Here is a 24155-nt window from a genome sequence, read left to right on the forward strand (position 1 = left end):
ATCGATCAGATTGTACCACTACCACTAAGAAAAAGGAAGCATCAGAATAAAATCAATCTAAATATCCCATACCCATAATAACTATTGATCCACCTTTTTAAGGGTGTGCAAGAGCAACATTTAAACAGTACAAATATAGATGGGCAACAACATACATGAGAGAAGCAATTGAAAATACATGTTCTCCTCAAGAGTTTGCAGCCTATGGTCAGTGAGAACCATCCGCGGCAGATGAACCAAAGGTCGGCAAAAGCCAACCCTTCTCCTGTGCGTGCTCCACGTAGAAGCTGAACTTCTCCCTTGCATTTGGAATGTCGAGAGCCAAGTCATCTAGCCCTTCCTTGATCCGGGTGAAGCCTTTGGTCAGCTGGTTGATTGTGATGAGTCCTTCGCTGAAGCACTCCTGAAGCAGATCCAGCATACTGTCATTCTTCTTCTCCATTGCCATAACCAGCGCCTTCTTCACCACCTCATGGTTAAAGAAAGGCATTCCGATATCACGAATGCACTGGCAGGCTTCAGCCACGACACCCCCACTTTCATACTCCTCTAAGAGCTTTGTGATCTTGTCCTTTGCATCCTCCACAATCCAGCCAGTCCCACCTCCCCAACATCTCAGGAGCCTCTCACCAGCATGACGAGCAGAAACCAGTGACTGAGCCATTCGCACAGTCTCAGTTGCGCTGCAATTCGGTGGCAACCTGCTGCCAATTTCTTCCAAATTCAGCGGAGCCAACACATCATCAATCACAGCCCTGGCCAGAAAGAGAGCAAGCTCATTTGAAGCATCCAAGATGTCCAATTCTGTGTCCTCTGCAGATTCCAGAAGCAAGACAAATCCATTAACTATGTCCTCAGTTGAGAAGATCTCAATATGAAGGGCAGAAAGCAGAACAGATGCCATTTCCTTTTCACGGTTCTTTCTATCCATTGCAAGTGTGATCAGCTTCTTCAAGAATATGGGATTATACTCAGGTACCGCAAGATCTTCAAGGCTTTGAATGAGCTCGGGAATATCATCCGAGAGAAAGTATTCGTGAATTATGGACACAATCTCTTTCTTGTACTGCCTCACCCTTTCATCTCCATCTTGCACCTCACCGTCCTCACCTAAGGATTCCACAAATGAATCATCAAGCCAACCTTCAGATATTGCCTTGGGGACCAGTGACTGGAACAAGGTTTTTGCTGATGGAATGTCAAGAGAAAGGTCATCGAGGCTCTCTGCCAAACGAGAAAAGCCCTTTGCCATCTGACTGGAACTAATAATGCCTTCCTCAGCTGCCTCCTTTAATAGCTTCGTTATTAGTGGTTCAGTTGTCCGAGTCTCCATGCCAATAATCAAAGCTCTTTTCACAACCTCATGATGATAGAACGAAACTCCCAACTCCCTAATGCACCTACAGGCCTCAAGAGTGTCTCCACTTTCCACATATTCTCTCAACAAATCAGAAATCTTTTTCTTCACCTCTTCAACAGTTATGTGAGTACTACCGCCCCACCTCCTCTCCACAAGTTCTGCATGGTGTGGAGCTGAAAGATAGCTCTTCTCTGCAGTCTGAATTACCTGAACTCCCTTGGACGATTCAGGGAGTGCTTTCTTTGCCCTTGTTAGGAAGGCCGGAGGAAGGATGTCATCAACCACTGCACGAGCAAGAAACAAGGCAAGAATGTCTACTGCATCCAGTATGTCCACTGCAAGGTCATCAGCAGAATCAAGAAGTATATAAAATCCATCTTGAATCTGTGCAGGGCTGATGACATCAGCATACAAAGCTGAGAGCAAAACTGAGGCCATCTCTTTCTCCTTATCATGCCTGTCCATTGCCATGGAAACAAGGCGCTTAATGAAGTAAGGATGATACTGACTTGAGCTTAGTTCTCTGAGGTCAGATGCTGCCTGTCCCACATCATCAGTGCTGAAGTATTCCTCAATGATGGAAGCGACAGTTTTCTTGTATTCATCCAACGGATCCGCTACAGTTGCCCCAACAAGTTGGTATGGTTCCTATTGAGACAACGGGAGCCGTAGATTATTACATAATAAGAGGTGGCATAATACTAAAGACCTAATATAATATAAAATCAAAACACATATAAAAACACACAAAAGAGTGCGTCCTGGTAACAAGGAAGATAATGAAAACAAGAAATTTCCACTACCCAATCAGAATAGTAAATAAAAAATTGCAGGGAAATAGTGTCATAAAAAAATAGTACCTCCCCACTGTCATAGTTAGGGTCATTACGATCAATATGGGATTCACCATCAGTATCAAGCAGCTTTCCCCATGTGCCCTTGCCACCTCCTCCTTCTACATCATACAGAGAAAAGAGAGATTAATCCCAAGAAAGATAGAACGCAACAATCATTTGACTAAAACAATAAATTTGATTTATCTGCAACAGAATTTCTTAAGAGCAGGTGGAGGACTATAGTATAGTAGAATGGCTAAAGCAGTCCCAGGACATATGTAGGTAACCATGATTGCATAGAAATCAATGTTCAAACATAGGTCCATAGGACAATATCAATTGGAGACAATAATCTTAAGAGACATGGTAAAAGCAGTGCTAAGCAAAACACAACACAACATTGCATGCAAAATAATCTTCAATCAAAAGCCATCTAGTATAAAATACCAATCCTTTCAAAATTGCCCAAGGTAGTTTAAATTCAACACCATTCAAACAAGTGCCACTGAACTTACCCTTTTTAACCCGCACAAGCTTCCCTGAGTGTGTCCGACGCACATGCCTCACAGCTATCCCAGCTGTTGGAGCCTTACCACCAGCAGGGGCTTTAACATGATGTTCAGACAGGAAAGATGTAGGGGACTTTGGCGACGATGACAGAACCTCCACATTTTGGCAGGCAACTTTTAATGTTTCCCTCTGCTCATTCGTCAAAAATCCCTCACTCGATGCCATCTACGCTAAAAGAAAATCACATAATAAGTTATACTACACTCTTAAATCCCGAAGTGCATCTCAAACAGCTAAGCAACTATTCAATCAGTGAAAAATAATAATAATAATAATAATAATAAAGCTAATCAAGGCATTAGTTTTCGCTTATATATGCTCTAATATCATATTAGCACAAGAAAAATTACTTTCAATTCAGAAAATTAACCATTCCAACTCTCCACTGCTCCTCCGTTAATCAAAAGTCCAAAAAAGAATACAGCTGATGAGAAATAAACCTCCTAATATTTACTACAAAGCGAATCCACTACAAGCTGTTTGGCTACTAAAAAACTACACGAAACGAAAGCGATACATAACAGAACCATCGGAGCGAAGCACATGTAGTCATATTTCCACAATGAGAGACCAAACGCATCGTTTTGAATCACTATTTTCTGCGCAAGCAAACAGCTAATACTACAAGAAACGTAACCAAACAAGCACAGAGAAAGTGTACCTATATCGGTGAGAATCGAAGAATGCTGAATCCGAAACCAGAATCCGTTTCTTCTGTGCTTGGCCCGGATCTCGAGCCAAGACAGGAGAGTGATTTGGCTATCCAAATCGGAGCTCCGGGAAGTCCAGCGGCGCCGAAGAGTAGCAGCGACGAGAATAACGGCGGCGAATCGATCGGAATAGATCAGGCGGAAAGGTCCGGTTGGGATGGATCCGAATCTGTGTGAGTGTCTCAATCGGTTTAAGAGAGAGAGAGAGAGAGATGAAATGGATGAGAATGAAATTGAGGGAAAGGTTTTTATAGGGAGGCTACGGTTACTGGGTGACACGTCATCGGTGGTGGTTTTGGGTCCACGTGGCATTGACGCTAAAGCCAGGACCCTCTCCCCTCTATTTTGCTGCCACCCGGTTCCGCTCTAGCCGGTTTAGGGTTTTGCGATTGACGGTTTTACCAAATCACCCCTCTTTTGTCCTTATGTCCTCACTCGATCCAAAAACAAATCCAAAAGAGATTTTTGTTAAAGGAATCTTTAATCTCTATCTAGGTTGAAGCATTGAAGTGATTAATTAATGTCTATGGCATAATTACTATTATTGATGGTTTACTGTATTGGGGAATCATGTAATGTGAGTGGCAAAGAATTGGTGTAGAGGCATCAATTGATGGAAAATTATTATATGGTTCCGAACACAAATATCCCAAATAAGGCAATGACAAAAGAAATTCACCCGGGTAATTACATCATCATATTTCACTCATATACTTGAGAAAACCCAACAAATATGGGTAGTTGGGTCAGCTGTGTGGCAAACACCGCGTATAATCTCACAGTAATAGTAAGCAAGGTAAGGAGTATGGAATGAACTTGCTTTAGCTTTGGCCATGATTTTTAGCCAATGATTTTCATCATTCAATCTGACAGGCTAAAGGAGAAGGCTGAACTTTCATTAAACTGAAAACTATAACAGGGTTAACAAGCCTTTGGGTAAGAATGATGAATAGTGTGTACATCCTGCGCCTCCAATTATGACACTCTATAAAGCATTCATCAGATATAAATGCGCAGGAAAGTCTCCTTGAACAAGCAGACAAAGATGAATTCCCAAGCATTTCCTAGTTTTGGAATGATGGTGTCTGGTTGGTGTTACAGATTACCAGCCACAGGGTCTACGTTGGTCATTTTATCCTCTTGAAGATTCTGAAGAGGTCGGGATTTATCAGCCAACCCAAGCAAAGAGGTGGTGTTGGAGTAGAAATCACCTGCCAGGAAGAACAAGAAAATATGTAAGCGAACTTATCCATTGCCAGACAGCTGACTCAAAGCTACACAGAGTGGAAAAGATTGGTTGAAATTGTGACAAAGTTCTCAAAAATGCAAAACCAAGAAGCTCATATATCTAGCTACACACTCCAGCAACAAGACTTGCTAACCATAATATTTTTACTTAACGAGTGATGGTTATCGTAAGGGACTGAGGAAGCAAAAGAAAAATTCATTTTACAACAACATACGAACAGATGCAAGCTTACCTAGTTGCTTCAATGGAGACTGGCATGCATCAGCTGTAGCCATTATTCTTGTTCTGGCAAAGAATCATACAAAATTTGTTCAGACTACAGACTTTCACCACAATAAAATCAGACTACAGACTCTGTCCTGAAATGCAACATCTATCTCGTAAACATTCTGAAAGTTTGAAGGCCAGAAAATGATGAGCTGGAGATAGGTCTCAAGCCAGAATTTAGTTGTTGGTATTGTTAACTGCATTATCTGCTCTCACATAACGCTTCTTCTTGTTCTTCCAGAACTCATCTTTCTTTCCCTTCTTCTTAATTTTCAACATACCCATCTTGCTATTAATTATACCCAGAATAGCACTCTTATCCTTCTTGTTCTTTCTTGCAAGTTTTACATCCAAAATTGCCCTAAGCTTCTCATAAGACCTGGCATCTGGCACTTGACCACTTTTTACCATCTTCTTGTGATAGAAAAATGCTCTTGAGAAATCACGCACGCGGATGTAGGCATAGATCATAGTTGAGTAAGTTACAGAGTCAGGTTTCAAATTGAGAACTTCCATCTCTTTCAACAGCTGTGGCAACTTTGAGTGTTGCCCTCCACGTGCATATGCATTCATCAGCATATTATATGTCATCACTGTTGGCTGCAAACCGATATTGCCAAATTCAGAAACCACATCTCTTGCTTCAAGATAATGACCTTGCTTGGCAAATCCATCAAGAAGAGTGTTGAATGTCACCTTAGTCCCTTGAACCTTCTCTTTAATCATCAATTTCCAAATTCTCATCAACATCTCAGTGTCGCCAGCACGCCTAAATGCATCCAGCAAAGCAGTATATGTTTCTATGGAGGGTTTTAATCCTTCCCTTTGCATGTTCTCAAATGCGATGTAAGCTTTCTCATGCCAGCCACCGACTGAATATGCATGGATAAGAGCTGTATACGAATGTGAAGTGGGACTAATACCAACTTTCTTCATCCTCAGAAATGCATCTGCAGCCATGTCACTCATATTCTTCTGCCTCCCATACGCACTAACAAGACATGTATAGGATTTGACATTTGGCTCCAATCCCACATCCTGCATTTCTACCAAAAGCTTCTCAACAATCTCAGGCTGCATTCTTCTACTGTATGCATCCATCAGAATATTAAAGGTGGGAGATGTGGGTTTAATCCCCTTTGATTTCATCTCAGCAAAAAGACCTTCAGCTTCTTCAACTTGGTTAGAATTACAAAACGCGTTCATTAAAGTATTATACACAATGGCGTTTGATGAGATCCCTTTCTTCTCCATTTCAATTTGAATGATAAGGGCTTCACTCTTCAGCCCCTCATCACAGAACGATTTTATAAGAGCACCCAAAACTTCCTGACTCCAATTGACACCTTTCCTGTTCATTTTTTCAAAGAAGTCCCATGCATCTTTTGCACTGCGACCAATTTTCCTCATGATAGTAATCATTATCGAACACGTCACATGATCCGGAAGGGTATTATTTGCTTCCATCGTCTCATATACCTTCCAAGCATCTTCATACCTGAAATGAGTCAGTACGTATCAGCAATGAATTCTAGCAAGTTGCCTTACCATTTGCAAGCATTGCCTATCCGAGTTGCATCAGTAGCTACAGGTTTGCCAACATGTTGTTTCTTCCAGCTAACAGTAAACAGGTAATATGAACACAAGTTTACATTACGCAAGTAACATTGCTTTGGATTTACTTAGACATACACAAAGCTGATGATCCAGACTTCAGTAATTCATTATATAACAACACTACCATGCTTAAGTTACTGAGTTTACTCATACCCTACAATTACTAGATATCACTATAAATTGAGCAAAAACAAAACATCGGAAACTACTGAAAAGCAAACTAGAGTACAGTATGGGAATGCCATACCTTTTAGAGCACATGAGGCCAGAAATTGCAGCATTATAAACATGCACATCCCTGAACTCCTTCTTGGCTGGTAAGTTGTTAAACAGAACCACCAGCTTTTCTCCCATTCCAGCTCTCCCCAAAATAGGAAACAAAACTGAACAAGCCCTAGGAGTAACCAGAGAAGGCTCCTGCAAACCCATCCACTCAAAGAAATACAAGCAACCCAATAGCAATCCTTCCTCACCCATCAACTCCAAAACCTCCACACACTCCTTCTCCCCAACCTTCCCTTCAAAACCTCCCAGTTCCTCTCCCAGTGTCATATTCTGCGGCAAGTTCCTAGCTTTCTGCAAAATCTGTCCAACAATTCCATCTGATAATGGATTAGAATCGGAATCCGGACCCAGTTGTTGTTTTTGTGCTTCCAGCACTGGGTTGACGCCGGAATCGCTTGCGGAATGGTCTAAATCGTCAGCCAAGTGCCAAGAAGAGCGGCGGTTCTTCTGCAGAGACAGCTTGCCTTCTCGTTGTGGGTCTTGGGTTGAAGTCCGAGACTTGAAGAATCTGACAATTGGGTCATCTGGGTCCTCTTCTTCTTCAGCTTCATCTTCAACTTCATGGTCCTCTTCTTCTTCTTCTGCTTCTTCTTCGTCTTGGAGAAATGGAAGGAAAATGGAGGGTGAGGAGCTGGAAGTGGGAGTAGGAGGAGCTGAGTAGAGAGAGAAACGTCTTAGGGTTTTGGAGAGCACAAAGAGGCAGGGCTTTGGGAAATGGTGGGTTGAAGTGTGACTGTGAATTAAGGGAAGCGGCAGAGGAGGGCGGAGCTGTTGGCGTAGAAGAGCCATGGTCTTTGGTTTTTGGATAACTTTGCCGCTACTATGAGTACGAGTAGTAGTAGTCCTTCAAAACGGTGCGTTTCGGTTGTGAAAAAATGGACTGCTTAGATTTGGGCCTAGAAGTTGTGGATTGGGCTTTGGATAACGGAGAAACCCAAACCTTGTCGTGAAGGATTAAAACAATTAGATATAAATAGGAAAATAGGAAGAAAATTACGATGAACCCTAGTCGTCTCTCAATCTGAAACAAAATCTCAGCTGCTTTGAATTTCAATGTCACGCTCCAATCTGAAACGCTCCTTCGAAGACGACGACATGGCCGGAAAGCCTCCGCCGGCGAAGAAGGTTAGATTTCCGAAGGGGAAGAAGGTGAAGCCGGAAGACGAACAAGCCAGAGTCGGTGGCGGTGGCGATGCGATCGGTCCGACGCCGCAGACGGACGCTAGCCTCGCTGCGAAAGAGCGCGCGAAGCGCCGCAGCAGCCAAATCTCCGAGCTCTGCAAGGACGACGACGCCTCCGCCGCGGAGGTCAGTTACCGGGGACTGGACTACGAGAACTTCGTCGAGGACGGCGTTCAGTTTGAGCCGTTTAACTTGGAGAAGGAGAGAGAAGAAGGCTATTTTGATGCGGATGGGAATTTTGTGGAGTATGTGGAGAAGAATCAAGTGAAGGATGCTTGGCTTGATAGCATCACCAAAGCTGTTGATCCAGAAACGACGAAGAAATTCGCTGAGAAAAACGGTGGTGGGGGTGAAGGTGAAGGTGATGATGAAGTTGGTCAGGATTTGAGTTCCGATGAGATTGGGAAGATCAAGAGGCGGATTGCGGATGTGCTGGAGCCGGAGGAGACTGTTTTGCAGGCTCTGAGGAGGCTGAAGGGGAACAAGAAGGAGAAGATGTCGGCTGAGACGAAGGCGGTGTTTGATCAGTTGACTGAGGATGCTATGGTGTTGATGATGAAGAATGGGGAGAATAATGTGTATGATGAGGAGAAGGAGGTTTTCGAGAGGGAGGCGCAGGGGTATGAGAGTTTGGCTAAGGCGAGAATGGGGGGAGGGAAGTCGATATTGGAGGAGCTCGAAACTGATGCTGGGACGTCGAATTCGATTGCATCCATTGGTGGTGGTGGCGGTGGTGGTGTGGCTGATGATGATGCATTCGATATGTTTGGGGATGATGATGAGCCTGCAGTTGTGGCGAATGCTGCTGCGCCCGGTTTGGAGAATAATGGTGGAGGATTGGGGAATGATTATGTGTTTGATGATGCTTCTGGGTACTATTATAGCCACAGCTTGGGGTACTATTATGATCCAACTACAGGGTTGTATTGCTCAGCTGCTTCGGGGTTGTGGTACTCGTACAATGAGGAGACTGGGGCATATGATGAAGTTGCACACCAGGCACCTGAGGCTGCCGCCGCTGCTGTGAATTGAGAAGGGACCAGCCGTAGATACTTAATGCTTCATGAGTTTTGTGCAAAGTTTGTAATGAGTTCAATACTGATGTCAGTTCTATTTTCAAATGACATTAGAGCATCTCTGTAGCCTTGATCATAGTGTTGTCTTCTAGTTAAAATCACTCCTTAACAGGTCTCAGATTTCCATTAACAATGATTAATGTTCTAAATATTATTTCTCTGGTACTATTGGCATTATTGAAGTTTAATTTTGAGATGAAAATGTCCATTGATGATCAATTGCCCATCTACATCTCACAGACTCACAGTTGGGTCCTTTGCCATGCAGTTACAACTTACAACCTATCTTCTCCATCCTCCCTCTAAAGCCATTTTAGGTAACCAATAGCAAAGCAAATCCTGTGTGTAAACCTGTGGGGTGGGGTAAAGACTCATTTATTTGGACCCAAAAGATAAGCATCAGTAAAACTATGGCGATGAACAAGTACCCAGCTGTAATCACGGTCCAAATTACAGAATGAATACCAATATACTGGCACTGAATACATTCACTTAACCTAAAGTTCGTAACTAGCTATAAACTGCCTTCAAATTTGTTGAAAGTCATTCCTGGTACAGCTGTGTGATTCTGAAGATATTTTGCAGTTCAAACCATATCAGGCCTCTGTGGAAGCAGAAGATTGTAGAACTTATCATGCAAAAAGAAACTCTTTCCCTTGCTATCAACAGCCTTTTTCCACCCACACCATCCACCGTTTACTATTTTCTTGTGTTCATCGTTGCCTGTATAGTGAGGATCAAGTATAAGAAATGCACAGTCTCCGCTTGCGTCATTGTAATCAACTCCCAAGAGGGTATATGCAAGAACTCCACCACCTGCAGTCACAAATCAAACTATTATAACTCTTTCACTTTTGTTGTTTCTTTAAAGCTTTTGAGAAAATCTGTAAGAAAGTGCCAAATTCATCGGAAAAGAGGAATTATATTCCATACCAATCATAATAGGTGTTCCTTGATTCTCAAAGTGCAAAGCCAGCTCTCGACATTTTTCGGGAAGCTCAGCTCCAGATCTAAAATTCATGACTTTGCAACTAACCTGTTCAATATCAAAATTGATCGTTTTAAACTTGTGTGCATTTGACTTCAGAAATTATCAGTAAACCTCATTGATCATACTTACTCCCAAAAGCTTGTCCAGAACAAAGCTCAACTCAATGGCACCAATCCATTCGCGTGACCCAATGAAAGAAGGATCCTTATCGCCAATCTCTACAAGTGACTGTTGTATTTCCCTAAAATCAACTTGCTTGTTAGATTAGATCGTATAACATTGATAATTGCACCAAAAAATGGAAGAGTAAGAACAAAGACGTTGACAGGTCAAACAAGGATCTTTGTAACATTGTGAATGTCTTCTTGGATCCACAAAACAGCAAGTAACAGATTCAAAACTGTAATAACCTCAACTATTTACAAAACCAAACTTTGAAAACAGGGTAACTGAGTCACGAGGATATTGAATATCTAATAATATCTGAGAAGGGATTCAAAAAAAAGAACCAAATAATAAAGACGTTGACAGGTCAAACAAGGATCTTATAACATTGTGAATGTCTTCTTGGATCCACAAAACAGCAAGTAACAGATTCAAAACTGTAATAACCTCAACTATTTACAAAACCAAACTTTGAAAACAGGGTAACTGAGTCATGAGGATATTGAATATCTAATAATATCTGAGGAGAAGGGATTCAAAAAAAGAACCAAATAATTTAAAACCAAACACTAGAATAAATTTTAAAGACCCGCATCTCATACCTATGCAAGGGAACATCTATAGATGTATAGTGTTGAAGTCTGAACCATGAAATGATCGTTTGAAGAGAACGGTAAGCACAACCCCAGCCCTAGAAAATGAAAGAAAATGACACTTAAGAGAACTGCAGCTGCAAATAATCATCTATAGAAACACACACTTATATCTCACAACTCTCCATGAGAAAACAGAGAAGTTGACATAAACATAAGTAGAAATTAAATGAAATCATGCAAAGAGATGGTCTTCTAGAGATACTTCACCATTCGAACAAGAAGGCGCCAGAATCCAATGAGGGAAACTAAATTTTAATTTCATCAGAAGAGGGATGGAATCATAGAAATAACTTGTTTGACAGCTTATTACGAAGTTCAAAATAAGTAGCCGCTTAACTTGTGGTAAATGAGATTGTTCATTACCGAGTCATTAAATCCATCTTGTAGATAATGGTAGTACTCATAAGAGCCTTGCACCAGAGACACACTGCCCCCTGAAACTGCATTAAGCCAAGATGGTTGCAACTATAATTCCACTAAGAGAAAGCGGGAAAAGCAATTTAAAAGATATTAAAAAGAAGAAAACAGGAGCATCCACCAACCTCCACTGCTTGGAATCCCAATGTGTACATCTTTAAGCAAAGTAGTACCTGATAAGACATGGGCCCACATAGTTTACTACCAGGAAAGAAAATTTTCTTTCAGGAACGAAAGACATGAACCAATGTAGTTACCTTTTCGTGTTGGGTCGCTCCTTACGCCAGAGAAATCCAGAGCATTAGCAATTCTTAAAAGCGGACGATCACAAGGTAAACCCAGCCTTAAGTGTAGGGATTTCCTAACTTCAACTGCAGAAAGCAAAGAGAAGATTAAAAATGGACTAATCCTAACATGATTTTCCAAAATTATTTAGCACAAGCTCCCTCTCTGAAATTCAAAGTTAAAAATAATAACCTTAACAGTGAAAAGGATTCACCTTTCAATTCAGCAATAAGGTCAAACATTTTGGGAATCAGGTTAGCACAGATATTAGTTGAAGGAAAGAAGCAGGAACTAGAATAGATATTTATTGTTTCCTACTCACACTAGCCCATATTCTTGCTTTTCTATAAATCTCTAATTCAAATCTCGCTCCCCAAATAAAGTTTAGTTACAGAATTATAATCAAACTATTCGCATAGGGGTCTAGAAACCCGACACAAATGCAATGAAGACATCAGGAGAGGAGCAACTTCAAATTATTCTAGCATTTCAGATATATGAAGTTCCTTTTCAATAAAGAAATTATGCCAAAAAAAAAAAAGGTTAATTACAACTGCCTACCCTGCTTCATCTCTGTTTCGCCATAGTTGAGTTCATAAATAACAGTAATCGGATGCAGAAAACCAGGAGGATTAAAGTGATAGGGATGTAGCTGCAAACACAAAACAAAGTAGTTACTTGAAGAATTTCAATAAGAGATCTAGAGAAATATAAAAACAGTAGTTGGAGTAACAATAACCTTATTTGACATTATGTTTGATTGTCCAGATAATCATGAATCAGTTTACAAGCTTTTTTATTTAACATTTCTTTGAATTGGCATAAGATACTCAGGGGAGGTCCTACATAGAGTTTCTAGGTTGAGGCATTCTAATGTGAGCACATATGTGCTAGTCCCGTAATGAAATGAATAAGCTTTAGCACTGGTGAGAAGGGTAATATATGTTAATGCCAATAACAGCAGTTCTTTGGATGTATATGGAAGGGGTAAGGAAAAAGAGGCATTCAATGGAAAATGTTGAGGTAAACCTGAACTACAAAGTGTGAATGCTAAGGGGTTTTTGTGTTTTACAATTAGGCCACAGAATATCCTTATGTATCACAGATTCACAATATCAGGCAGCATGCACATGGTTATAATATCGAGATAACATCCAATATCATATCAGACGGATTTCCCTTACCTGAGGACGTTGCTCTAAGAGGTTGGGCAGGACAGTCTTTCCTACGCTATTTAACTGATCAACTAACCCTGGGATGACTAACTTTGAAACTGCATGCACCAGTGGGAGACCTTTGGCTGCGTAACAGAGCACTTCTAGCTTGAAATCTACAACCAAAATTCTAACTTCTTCCAGAGCTGAAACCATACATTTAGATTTCATTAACATAGTAGAGGTAAACTTCCACAATGAAAGCTTCATTTTAGAAGAATATATATACAACCATTTAATCATGATTGTAATCAATACCTGGAAAATATTCTGCTACAGGTGCAGTAGATTTTTGAGATTTCTCTGAACTATTCAGCAGAATATTTACTTGGATTCTATCTGCATGCTAAGCAGGAAAAAGTTTTCAAAAATTGGATTTCAATATCAACTTCTATGGTAAAAGAAGACAAAAATGAATTCCAAAGATCTAATATAAGCTAAGTACATGTATAAGCTAAGTACATGCCCCAGCGAATCTCTTACACTTCTCTTACCTCAGCAGAATACTCGCAGGAGCCTTTTTTACTCTCCAAACAAAAATGAGAACATGGCAACTTAGCATCAGAATCATGGCCGCTTTCACCCAAAAGTTTGACATTTGAGAGATCCATGTCAAAATCCAAATCTCCACCACGAATGATGACAGGCTGAGGTACTTCAGATGAAGTTTTGCTCAGAGTTTCTACCAGGAATGCAGCCTTTGGGTCTATGAACTTGGCAACAACTGCTTCAATTGCACGCTGCAAGATCCGTTCGGAATCTGATATAATCATAAACGAGAATTGAACATTCAGATAAGTTCTGATGCATCACAGTGATCCATGCATCTAAAAATAAGAGTGAACAGTGCCAAATTGCAAATATGAAAGTAGAAATGAACAAAACGAGTTCCAGATCATAGTTTCGTTGGCTAACACTCGAAAAAGCCTCAACTTTCCAGCATATTGTTCATCAATTAAATTAACTGTACAAATAAACTCTGTGCATCTACCTCTTAAACATACTAACCATCCGAAAAAGCCATAGTAATCAAACTTTCAATGAAAATTAGCAAATTGCATAATGTAAACAACTTACCAGAAGGCTTGTTTACTGGATAGTAAATCGGCAGCTTCAAAGGAAGCTCACATCGAATCAAACAACCCCTCTCCCAAACAAACTTCTCAGGATCATCTTCATACACCACATCAACACACTCAAAGCTCCTAGAACTCTCCGATTTCGACACGAAAAACCGAATGCCTCCACCTTTAAACTCTGCAACAGCTCCAATTACTTCCTGCTCATCCAATTTCTCACTTCCACCACACACAAGCTTTCGTAACCTTCTCGCCGCAGCAATGGCCTCGCCGGCGTGCTTCTCTTCGTCGGAATTGGCCACAACTAAAGCTCCGATGACGTGAAATCCTTTTAACAGTAACGTCCGAAGCTCTTCTGCTCAGATTACGAAGCTAATCAAAAATTTGACATGAAGAGACTGAAGTAATTGAAATTTTGTTTCGAATTCTCGAAGAAAGAAAAAAAAAACGGTACCTGATTCTCTGGTGTAGTCTGGAGATGAGGAGGAGGAATCGGTGTGGATGCATTTTAGTGTGGAGACGACGGTGAGTGGCGGGAAGAATGGGGATCCGATCAGCCATTGGAGGCCAGCTGGTTCGTTCTTGTAGAGGAAAAGCTTAGGACATAGAACTCGAACGCTTGCCTTCTCCATTTTTTTTTTTTTTGAACTGTGAGAGCTTCAGCCAGTAGAGCTGCCCGTCTTCGCGATTCCACCGCTGTGGTCCGGAACCAGTTAGAGGGGTTATGGGCCCAAACATAGTTTGGACAGTTCTTTTTTTTTTTTTTGGTTGAGAATGAACTGTTAAATGTAGTAGGCGTGCGAATATTGTTTTTCAAAAATAGTGTATATCTATACTATTATTAAGAGAAAAGACCTTATTATCTAAAACTGGAATTTTTTATTAATTTAACCTTTATATATTAAATATAATTAATCATCTATACTATTATTAAGATAATAGTGCTTACTCTCCAAAATTAAATTTTTTTACTAATTTAACATTTATATATTAAAAAACTATTAAATATAATTAATCAATAAGGATAATATGATAAATTGTAAGATAGAAAAAAAAAATTAAAAGCAGAAAATGTGGTAGTTGTACGGAAAATTTTTCCACTACATTTAACTTCTCTCCACACACATAGTGGGTGAGCCCTGCTAGTACTATTATTAAGAAAATAGAGCTTGCTTTCCAAAACTGAATTTTTTTACCAAAATATTAAAAAATATTTGAGAAAAACAAAATGGTCAATTCACAAATAAAAGAAAAATAATTTAACAAAAAAAATTATAAATCAAAAACAAAATATTTGCAGCAATTTTCTCCACATTTTGTATAATAACTTCTCATGTAATTATCCACACCCATAGGAATATTTGGAGGAGAGAGAAAATGGATCTAGAGGACTCTCTCCTCCGTCACGATCTCCAACCACCGGAGTGGGCTCACCGTAGCCACCATCTTCTTCGCCTTCCTCCGACGAGTCAATACCAGGTTGCACCTCCGAGATGAGACAGAGAGAGAGGAGGAGGAGGAGGGTAAGGAAGAGAGTGAGAGCGTTTCGGGAAGGGCGAGAGAGAGTGAGTGAAGTAAGTGCGAAAATTTTGTTCCCCACCTATACGAAATTTTTAACTTAGTCTTTCCGCATTTTCAAACATTTTGGAATCAAAATATAGACATCAGTCAACAGTAAAAAATGATGTCAGTTATATACATACAAATCGAAATTTGAGGAATCAATGTTAATGACATTTTTTTACATAGAGTGAATTCCTCACCAATGTAATTGTTGTGATGTCTAAGAGCAAAATTCTAGTAGCGGGCGTTGCATCCCTCTCTCTTTCCACGTTTACCTCTTCGGTTCCGTGTTCGCCTATTTTGGCGATTACCTTCCCAAGTAGAGCGATTATATGGACCAGAACGTCCAAATGTATTCCTAAGATTAGGGTTTCGCTCTTGGCGCCCTCTCTTTGGGGCGCGAATATAATTGGATTCCGGAATATGCTCTATTCCCACGGATCTCGAATTATAGTTCTTCACAAGGATGTTGTCATGTTTTTCAGTGACATTCATAGCTCCAATGAGCTCATGAAACCTTGTGATTCGTCTTGCAATAACATCGATTCGATAGTTCTTACCAACCATCAATGCAGAGACGGGAAAGTAGAGAGAGTCTTCTCAATCAACATCGCATTTGTGATCTCTTTACCATAGAATTCCATTAAGGATTTAATGTGAGGTGCTTCCGAGTTGTAGTCAAGAACTGACTTGAAATCACAGAAGCGGAGGCTATGTCATCTCACTTCTAAGTCAAGAAGCAGGGAGTCACGGACCTTGCCAAATCTATCTTCGAGTGAGACCCACAGCCTTCTGGGGTTTTCTTCATTCATACACTGGTACTGGAGCGAATCATCCATATGATGAGTCATTAGGATGATGGCTTTCGCCTGATTTGCCTCTAAGGCTGCTCTATTTGCTTCCAAAGCTTGAGCTTGCTCAACAGTTAGCATGTCATGGCTAGACTCGAGAATCGTATCCAAGATTCCATCGACCTTGAGATGCTGGCGGATATCATGAACCCACCTGTGATATTCAGAGCCAGTTGTTCCCAATGGAGCAAAGTCCAATTTGTTCAGGTTAGTCATCCTGAAAATAGAACAAGAAATTAGGGTTAGTTTCGAAGCGAAAAAAAGCTACCATGAAAACAAATAAAATTTCTGAGCGTAGTCGCTTCCAATAAACTCGATTCCAAGAGGGGTTGGATTAGATCGAAACAATGATGTTTGCGGTCGATCGTTTTATTTCAACAAACTCTAAGTTTGGAGAACTCTACAAGCTCCAAGTTTGGAGAACTCTACAAGCTCCAAGCTTGGAGTGAGCACGAACCCCCACAGTTCGGCATAAGTTGGTCTCCCCTATGATAAAGAAATGGGGTAGAAGAAGGGAGGTTGCAAGTCCCCGAAAAAAGAAGAAAAAGTCGCCGGAAAAGTCGTTGACCGGAGGGCTGACGTGGCAATGCTGATGTGGCAGTGGGTCCCTGTGCTGACGTGGTTGTGGGTCCCTGTGCTGATGTGGCAGTGGGCTTGCGTTAGTGGGCCTCTATCTTGGGCTTTTGGGCTTCTTTTCCTTTCCTTTTTTTTTTCTTTCTTTCTTTTCTTCTCTTCTTCTTTTCTGCCAGTTCAAGACACAGATGGCCAGTTCACGTATTTTTAGGCCGGTTTTTTAACTTTTTCTTCCGGTTCCTGAAACTTCATATCAATGGGCTTCTGCTATCAAAATTTGGTGGAAATTGGAGGTCCGGAAGATGGTGAACCGGTGGAATATTTACTATGAGATATATGGAACTTCCGGTGGCCGGTTCGGTAGGTTTCCGTCAGGTTCTTGGGATGCCGCCGCCGGTTCTGGATTTCTGGAATCGAGTTCTTCAATGTGTGAGGTGGAGGCAGAAAAGGCTTCAAGGTTTTGTATTCGGATTCAAGGTTTTTAGCTTCTTGAATCAGGATTTGGCTATTTGTTTCAGGGTTAGGGCTTCGTGCTGATAACGTGTTGTAGAGAAACTGAAATTGAGAGGAAATCGCTGTGTATTTTCATTGATAATAGGAGCCTCTTTATATAGAGGATTACAATGTATATAATCTCAATCATACAAGGAAAGTAATAGTACATTGAATAGGAATCTAGATCCTTCTAATTTAACCATATTACCACTAGGTCAAGTAATCTAGAGTTTAGGCCAAACACAAATTAGGATTTACTTGAACAAAATGAAAATTATCCAATTCCCATTGTAAATAGTCAACAAAAGCTAACAAAGGGCTCCAATCACGATGCATTAACGTGAATCAAACGGTCAAGGTATTAATTATAGGTGGTCAAAAACATTTCAGTCCCGCAATTAATAATAAAAAGGGTATTATTACAATGATTGGGCCGCATACAGTCTAAAATCGAAACATGTGCCATCACCTTTTGTCCTCCCTCCTCCTACACCTCTTCGGACACCGCCTCCTCCTAATCCTGTTGCACTAGCTGTTGCCTATGGTGGTCTTGTTGGTTTTGCTGCCATTGACCATGATTTGGTGCAAGGGAATGCCCCCTAAAGGTCCGTCTAGTCACTTAGGTCAGTTAGGTGTTCATTACTTCATTAGTTGAATTATTTCTGTAACTCACTTGATTCACTTATATACTTTGGTCAGTTTACTGGTTTTTTATTTTTATTCTTTTTGTTGCAGCAGGTTGGGTTTGGAAATTAGAACTGTGGATGAATGTAACTTGGAAGTTGAACTGTGGAAGAATGTAACTTGGAAGTTGAACTGTGGAAGTTGTTTGATTGTTTGGTGCATTTTTTTTCATTCTTATGTCAGAACTTTATTTTTTGATTGATTGTTGAATTGGATTAATTGGACAATGGAGTGATGGACAATTGGACATCATGTGAAGTACTTATTTTGTATAGCCAAAGAATAATGTAAACTATTGCAAAGGCAAGAAGGTGGATATGCAGCACAAAATTCAACCTGATCATGTCATTCATTAAATATATCAAGGGAAACATTTACCAACCAAAGTCTTGATGTGCTCCCTTCGGTCAGCAAGCCTTCCAGCTGCAATGGTGTTATTTTACTGGAAGTACCTGACAGAAATCGCAAAATTGAAATGCCAAAAACAGCTTTTGAGTTTATTACATCATATATAGGAAGCCAAACTTTAAAGCATAAAAACGAAAAAGAGTATCTTGATTATCTAATCTTTTAAAGGCCAGCTATTGTGTGAAAATATATATCCCTGCAGGGAAGAAACAGCAAAATGTTGCATTTGGAATCAAACATAAAACAATGCCAAAAAAAAAAAAAACACCCAAAAAAAAAAATCCAAAAACCTGAAAGCCAAAGTTCTCAAATTACCCAAAATAAAAACATCAAATGTGATCATACTCAAACAAACCACCCAAGAACACATAAAAAATAACCATACCAATCATGAATACAAAATAATTCGATATTTCTATGCTATGATTTAATACAGAACAAAGTAAACAACAATTTCAATATTTATAGAAATGAGAGACATTAATAAAATGTGTGATCTTAAACATATCATTATCACAATATTCTTTTAATTTATTTATTTTTAAATCCCATCTCTCATCCTTTTATAGGACTCGAATATGTGACCTCCTAAATGAGAGTCGTTGTCCTACCGCGTATCCCATCAAACACCTGCATCCCAAATTGCAACCTAGAAAAAAATCTTGAAACAACTAAATTCAATGGGCGAGAATATTTTTCAAAATGCATGCATCAAGTACTTTTGATGCTTTGTTATAAAAAAAAAAAGGTACTTATTTTGTGACATTAAAGGAAATTTTGTCATACTTTCTGACACTGAAGTCTTCAGTATTTCAAGTACTTACAGCTTCAAGGCAGTTTTAAGGCACTTTACTTTTCCCCTTCCTCAAGTATCTAAAAATCATTTACAAAGACTTTTAACGGTGTAAAGGTGAGCGTGGAAATCACACAAGGAAAAGTATATATCCAAGTTTATAGAGTTGTCGTGTGTTACGTTGACATTAAGCAAAAACATAAGCAATTAATTTTTAAGTAATGATGGTGAGGCCTACTGCCAGAGTAACAATGTCACGTTACCTCTCAAGCTCGTTCTCCGAGTGACTCAGACTCTTTAACAACGTCCCTCATGAGTCCTCTCTCTCTGTCTTTGAGGTGGTGGTCTGGTCTGGTGAGTGGTGACTGTAGGCAAAATCTCATTTTTAATTAGTCAAATAGGTAATGAGTAACGACTATGGTTTTCTTCTTTTCTTTCATTATTGTACTCAGTTTTCATTAATTGTTTGCGTATAATTGTTCTTAATTTCGAGAATCTCCACGATATGTATGTCATGATCACTTTTGAATATAGTCATATACTTGCCAAACAAAACATTATGAATGGACAACCAACTAGGGTTTTCTTGTGGAAGAATATAAATTCCAAGATTCAATTATAAATTGAAAAATCTAGATTATGAAACTTCAAAACATAATTTCGTTTTATTGAATGAGCATGAGGAAAGGACTAAACCTTTGTTTTTTTCATTTCTATATGGGGAATTGAAGCAAAATCAGCTAATAAACAATGTCTTTTACTAAAATTCAAAGACATCGATAAATTGTTTTATCATCGTTACACTTTGTAATTTGATAGTATAAAAAATACAACTAAATACAAAGAGTGCAGGGGAAAAATCTTCCTCACTGTATAAAAGATAATAAACAAATCTTCTTTTAAAAAATTGAACTTGTTAGTTTGCATATAATTGTCACCTGTGTTCAATTAGTATACCAATAAATACAAGGAGCATAGGGGACAAGGACATGCCTTCTTGTAAGTTTTTATGGCTTTGCCCTTGATGATATTGGTTGTGGCAGTGACCTTCCATAATAATAAACCGCGGCGTTTCGTAGGTGGTGGCCGCCTTCCATAATAAGTCAGTTATTGCGGCAGCTGTGGCCTTCCATAATGATTTGGTTGTATTGCTGGTCGCCTTCCATAATAACCGAGTTATTGGGGTGGCACCAGTATTCTTTCTTATTAACTTCTTGGTGGTAGTGGTGACGGCGGTAGCTGTGGCGGTGGAGCGTGTACTATCCATCATAGGTAGTGGTAGAGTTCCATTTTTAACGGCATGGTCTAGTGTGGTTTTAAAGCCAAATGTTTCAACAGCATGCATAGCATCTCTGAATCCTTGGCCATAAACTTCGTCTTCTCGACACCGAATTTCTTCTACTAAGAACTCTTTCAGCTTTCTTGTATATTGAACTTGCTGTATGGTTTTGTGCGAGGTATCAAGACCACTGGAAGAAAACCACTGCAACCATTTGTAAGACATTACTTGGCAAATACCTTCTTCAGTCCTATTTTCACATCCCCATGGCATACCTATCAATTAAATACAAATAGGAACACATGTTTATGGATGATCACTAACAGATACAATCAGTTAAGTACATAAGTTGATAAACCGAAAATATAAAATTTCATATTCAAACCTTGAAGGCGGAACCATCCATGCATCATCTCATGTGCCAAGGTTGCTCCCATTTCTATACTGTATGCAAGTACAAATAACTTGAAATAGGTGAATTGCAAAGAAAAAAAATTGTACAGAAATTTTAGAAAAATACTTGACCTATTTTATAAAGGGGAATATGTTGTTATAGAATTTGTAAACTATATCAAGGTATTTGACAAAGAACACATATACATACCCTGGTGTTCCAAACAAAAGTACAATTGCCTCTCCTAGTGGGAGCTTCACAACCTTTTTAATACCACCTCCACTTCCCGAATATTTTTCTATCTGTTACGAAGGAAAAAAAAAAACATTTGTATTACCATTTTACTCCACATATATAACTCAATATGATATGCACATATGTAGGGTCATCTTCCTTTTCATTCGATTAAACATATTGCATGTGAGACTCGATTTGCAATCTAAACCCTAACGGTTGGAACCGTTTGATATTTCACCCTCTAGTAAATCATATATAAAATTAAGTAATGAGAAATCATTTAAAATTTCAGTATCATCATAGTGGTGAACACATAGTATTGGACACATCATTCTAGATTGTTAATTTGTTTTCAACTAGATACGTTAAACGTTTGAAATGCAATTATTTCTTCATGATGAATGGAGACCGAGAAAAATTGAAGAACTTTTGGATCGTCTAGATAGAATTCCATAACGTGTCCCTCGTGCAATCCCCACAAAAGAAAAAAGAAACTAATCTATTGGTAATAGGACTTATAAAAATTCAATATTTACCGAGATGAAACTCTTACCGTTTGAATACTGCGTATAATAAATCTGGCTAAAATAAGCATCATTTTAACTCGTAATGGTATGCCAGCCGTTGACGGTGTAAAGTAAGCCGATATTCTTGGAATGAACATAGCAACAAAACGATCTGTACCATTATAATAACAAAAACCAAAAGGTTAAAACAAATTAAGCTTGTAATTAAGCACTTGTGTTATTAAACACTTTTGAGAAACATCCATTCTTTTGGTCTTCCTTGAAGGACGACAATGGTAAAGATCAGTCAAATATCATGCATCAACTGTATAGTAATATAATTAGCTAAATCATGCATCTTAATGAACTCGTTTTTACAGGATAAACTATCTATCTTTTGCAAAATTTAGATGACTAAACAATTTTGAATTTGATTGATATCTTGCAGTTGTAGGAACCATAGAAATTGATCTCTTTTCTTGTGCATGTAGAGTAAAGCGATGAATCATGTATAATTCTAGAGTTCAGTCACGTCACCTTGAGATATTCTGCTCATTTGAATCTTGTCGACGAAGAAGATGGGAATTTTTTCATCCACTTTGAGATTTAAGATTCTGTAGAATTCAAACACATTTTGGATTATGAAATTGCATTCCTCTAAATTTGTGACCGCTATAGAAGAACAATCTGAGCAAAGTTGTCGGCCGTCACCAAGGTTCAGACATCCTGTTTCTCCAGCTTCCTATATACATATATAAAGGCAATCAAAGAAAAATTTCCAGCTTCAGTTTTTTTATATTTTTGGTCTAAATAGAGTAGAGTCTCTTAATATTTTTATGCATAAACATTTATTCTGAGGAGGAGCCAATGAAATAAACCTTATATCTGAAGCAAGTATTACACCATGGATCGTAAGCGTTTGCCAAACTAATATCATGCTTCACTTCCTCCTATAACAAAACAAAAAAAAAATTAAGCGGCTCAAAGATCAATTAAAAGAGTTTGCAGAGAAACTCTATGGCTTTGCAAAAAACATGCAGCAGCCTCAGATTCTGGGTTTTCAACCTCGGAGTTTGGAATAGAGTTTCAACAAACATGGATGAATTGGAAGTAATGGTAATAAAGAAAAGAGCCAAACAATACTTACAGAGTCGTTAATCTGCGACATCTTAACGATCGAGGATAAAGGAGAAGCAATAATAGCGCACGAGTAGTATTTAGGATTATTTTCAACTGTAACAATTAGTTATATTTTCTAAATGTTTGAGTCCCTTTTATACTAATCCAATCCTTTTCCTAATTGGAAGCAAAATCTGAATTCTTTTAAGGCTTTTATACATAATCTTTTAATCTTTTATTCACTTGTCGGGCCTGTCTCCGGCCCAGAATTGTAATTTGAGAAATGTTCGGGTGCCCGACCCCATTCTAGTTTAAAAGAGTTTTGCCTCCACATTAATCGACCCCAAAAAGAAAAGAAAAAATCACGTTCCCCTAATTCTCAAACCGCAGACGTCGCCGGCTGCTCTCTCCGATCTTTTGTGTTACCACCCTAGACGAACAAAAGTTTCAAGTAAGTATTATGTATGTCTCCTGAGCCTGCTTTTTCTTTCTGTTCGATTGAAACCACTAGTATTAATTAGAAAAACTATCCTCTAGGATCGAAGTACAAAAGGCAGGGGTAAAATCATGCATCTGGGATAAAGTATGACCAAGAACGGTATCCTGTCTGTGTCTATGCAAAACTGATCAAATTCTTATCAGCCACTTGTTTATAGATTTAGAACTAAGACTACAATCAGTAATCATGTATAAGTATGTGAATTATATTGGGTATATCTAAAATAGAACCGTCCTTTATTTATGATTTATGAACACCTTTGATGCATGCAACTACTACAAGTTACTGATGCTCCCCATTAATACCAGTTTTTCAAGCATGTCCACCGAGATGTATTTTTGTAGCAATGTGTTTCAAAGAAAAGATGTATCCCTCGACTTTGCAGTCCAAAGCAACTGGCTCGTGATCAGAATAACGCACGCCATGATGACGGGAACCTACTGGGGTGATGCTACTACGTACAGACGTTGCCATTCATGATATATGTACTCTAGGGGACGAAGAAATTGTTGTCGGACTCCCTGAATTCCTATCCGAAAGGCAAAAGTATACAGAGAAGCTGGCTAAAGTTCTTACTGAAATGTGAGTCCCAGTAAGAACACACATCAAATCAAAGCCCAAAGGTCAACGGCCCAGAAGGAGTCAAAGCCCACTGACATCAGAACTGCCATATCAGCAACTCTGCCACATCACCTGCCACGTCAGCACAGGTCAACGCCACATTTTCGGCAAATTTCAGAACAAATTTTCCGGCGACCTATTTCGAGGTATTTTTTTATTAAACGTTCCAGTTTT

The 24155-nt window shown here is 39.3% G+C and overlaps 6 protein-coding genes across 8 annotated transcripts; 1 reads left to right on the forward strand and 5 right to left on the reverse strand.

Moving 5' to 3' along the window:
• Positions 1–25: 25 nt before the first annotated feature.
• LOC112176269 (MA3 DOMAIN-CONTAINING TRANSLATION REGULATORY FACTOR 1) lies at positions 26–3703 on the reverse strand. 2 transcript variants are annotated; one of them, XM_024314110.2, is made up of 4 exons: positions 3428–3703; positions 2712–2931; positions 2221–2315; positions 26–2008 (listed from the first exon to the last, which is right to left on the reverse strand). In XM_024314110.2, the coding sequence occupies exons 2-4, from the start codon at positions 2929–2931 to the stop codon at positions 209–211; spliced, it is 2115 nt and encodes a 704-aa protein (XP_024169878.1). In that variant the 5' UTR covers positions 3428–3703; the 3' UTR covers positions 26–208. The 2 variants fall into 2 exon arrangements, with proteins under 2 accessions (XP_024169878.1, XP_024169879.1); XM_024314111.2 differs by having other exon boundaries at positions 2712–2936.
• Positions 3704–4351: 648 nt separating this feature from the next.
• Positions 4352–8033, reverse strand: LOC112176268 (pentatricopeptide repeat-containing protein At5g50280, chloroplastic). Its single transcript, XM_024314108.2, has 3 exons — positions 6857–8033; positions 4958–6490; positions 4352–4687 (listed from the first exon to the last, which is right to left on the reverse strand). Exons 1-2 carry the CDS (start codon positions 7681–7683, stop codon positions 5170–5172), a joined length of 2148 nt encoding a protein of 715 aa, XP_024169876.1. The 5' UTR covers positions 7684–8033; the 3' UTR covers positions 4352–4687; positions 4958–5169.
• On the forward strand, positions 7894–9317 carry LOC112176271 (CD2 antigen cytoplasmic tail-binding protein 2). The gene has a single exon (XM_024314113.2). It carries the CDS (start codon positions 7948–7950, stop codon positions 9106–9108), a length of 1161 nt encoding a protein of 386 aa, XP_024169881.1. The 5' UTR covers positions 7894–7947; the 3' UTR covers positions 9109–9317.
• A 194-nt stretch (positions 9318–9511) lies between these two features.
• On the reverse strand, positions 9512–14671 carry LOC112176270 (probable Ufm1-specific protease). The gene is made up of 13 exons (XM_024314112.2): positions 14414–14671; positions 13958–14314; positions 13375–13640; positions 13139–13226; positions 12851–13026; positions 12228–12318; positions 11639–11752; positions 11507–11554; positions 11328–11404; positions 10911–10999; positions 10273–10384; positions 10086–10188; positions 9512–9968 (listed from the first exon to the last, which is right to left on the reverse strand). The coding sequence occupies exons 1-13, from the start codon at positions 14589–14591 to the stop codon at positions 9739–9741; spliced, it is 1929 nt and encodes a 642-aa protein (XP_024169880.1). The 5' UTR covers positions 14592–14671; the 3' UTR covers positions 9512–9738.
• Positions 14672–19999: 5328 nt separating this feature from the next.
• On the reverse strand, positions 20000–21880 carry LOC112177385 (protein DA1). 2 transcript variants are annotated; one of them, XM_040510199.1, is made up of 4 exons: positions 21790–21880; positions 21210–21301; positions 20991–21049; positions 20000–20880 (listed from the first exon to the last, which is right to left on the reverse strand). In XM_040510199.1, the coding sequence occupies exons 1-4, from the start codon at positions 21832–21834 to the stop codon at positions 20261–20263; spliced, it is 816 nt and encodes a 271-aa protein (XP_040366133.1). In that variant the 5' UTR covers positions 21835–21880; the 3' UTR covers positions 20000–20260. The 2 variants fall into 2 exon arrangements, with proteins under 2 accessions (XP_040366133.1, XP_040366132.1); XM_040510198.1 differs by lacking the exon at positions 21790–21880 and adding an exon at positions 21601–21693.
• Positions 21881–22254: 374 nt separating this feature from the next.
• LOC121050515 (protein DA1-related 1-like) lies at positions 22255–22980 on the reverse strand. Its single transcript, XM_040510699.1, has 3 exons — positions 22890–22980; positions 22621–22692; positions 22255–22484 (listed from the first exon to the last, which is right to left on the reverse strand). The coding sequence occupies exons 1-3, from the start codon at positions 22908–22910 to the stop codon at positions 22260–22262; spliced, it is 318 nt and encodes a 105-aa protein (XP_040366633.1). The 5' UTR covers positions 22911–22980; the 3' UTR covers positions 22255–22259.
• Positions 22981–24155: the final 1175 nt, after the last annotated feature.

Source organism: Rosa chinensis, chromosome 7 (genome assembly GCF_002994745.2).
Source record: "Rosa chinensis cultivar Old Blush chromosome 7, RchiOBHm-V2, whole genome shotgun sequence".
NCBI classification, from domain to species: domain Eukaryota; kingdom Viridiplantae; phylum Streptophyta; class Magnoliopsida; order Rosales; family Rosaceae; genus Rosa; species Rosa chinensis.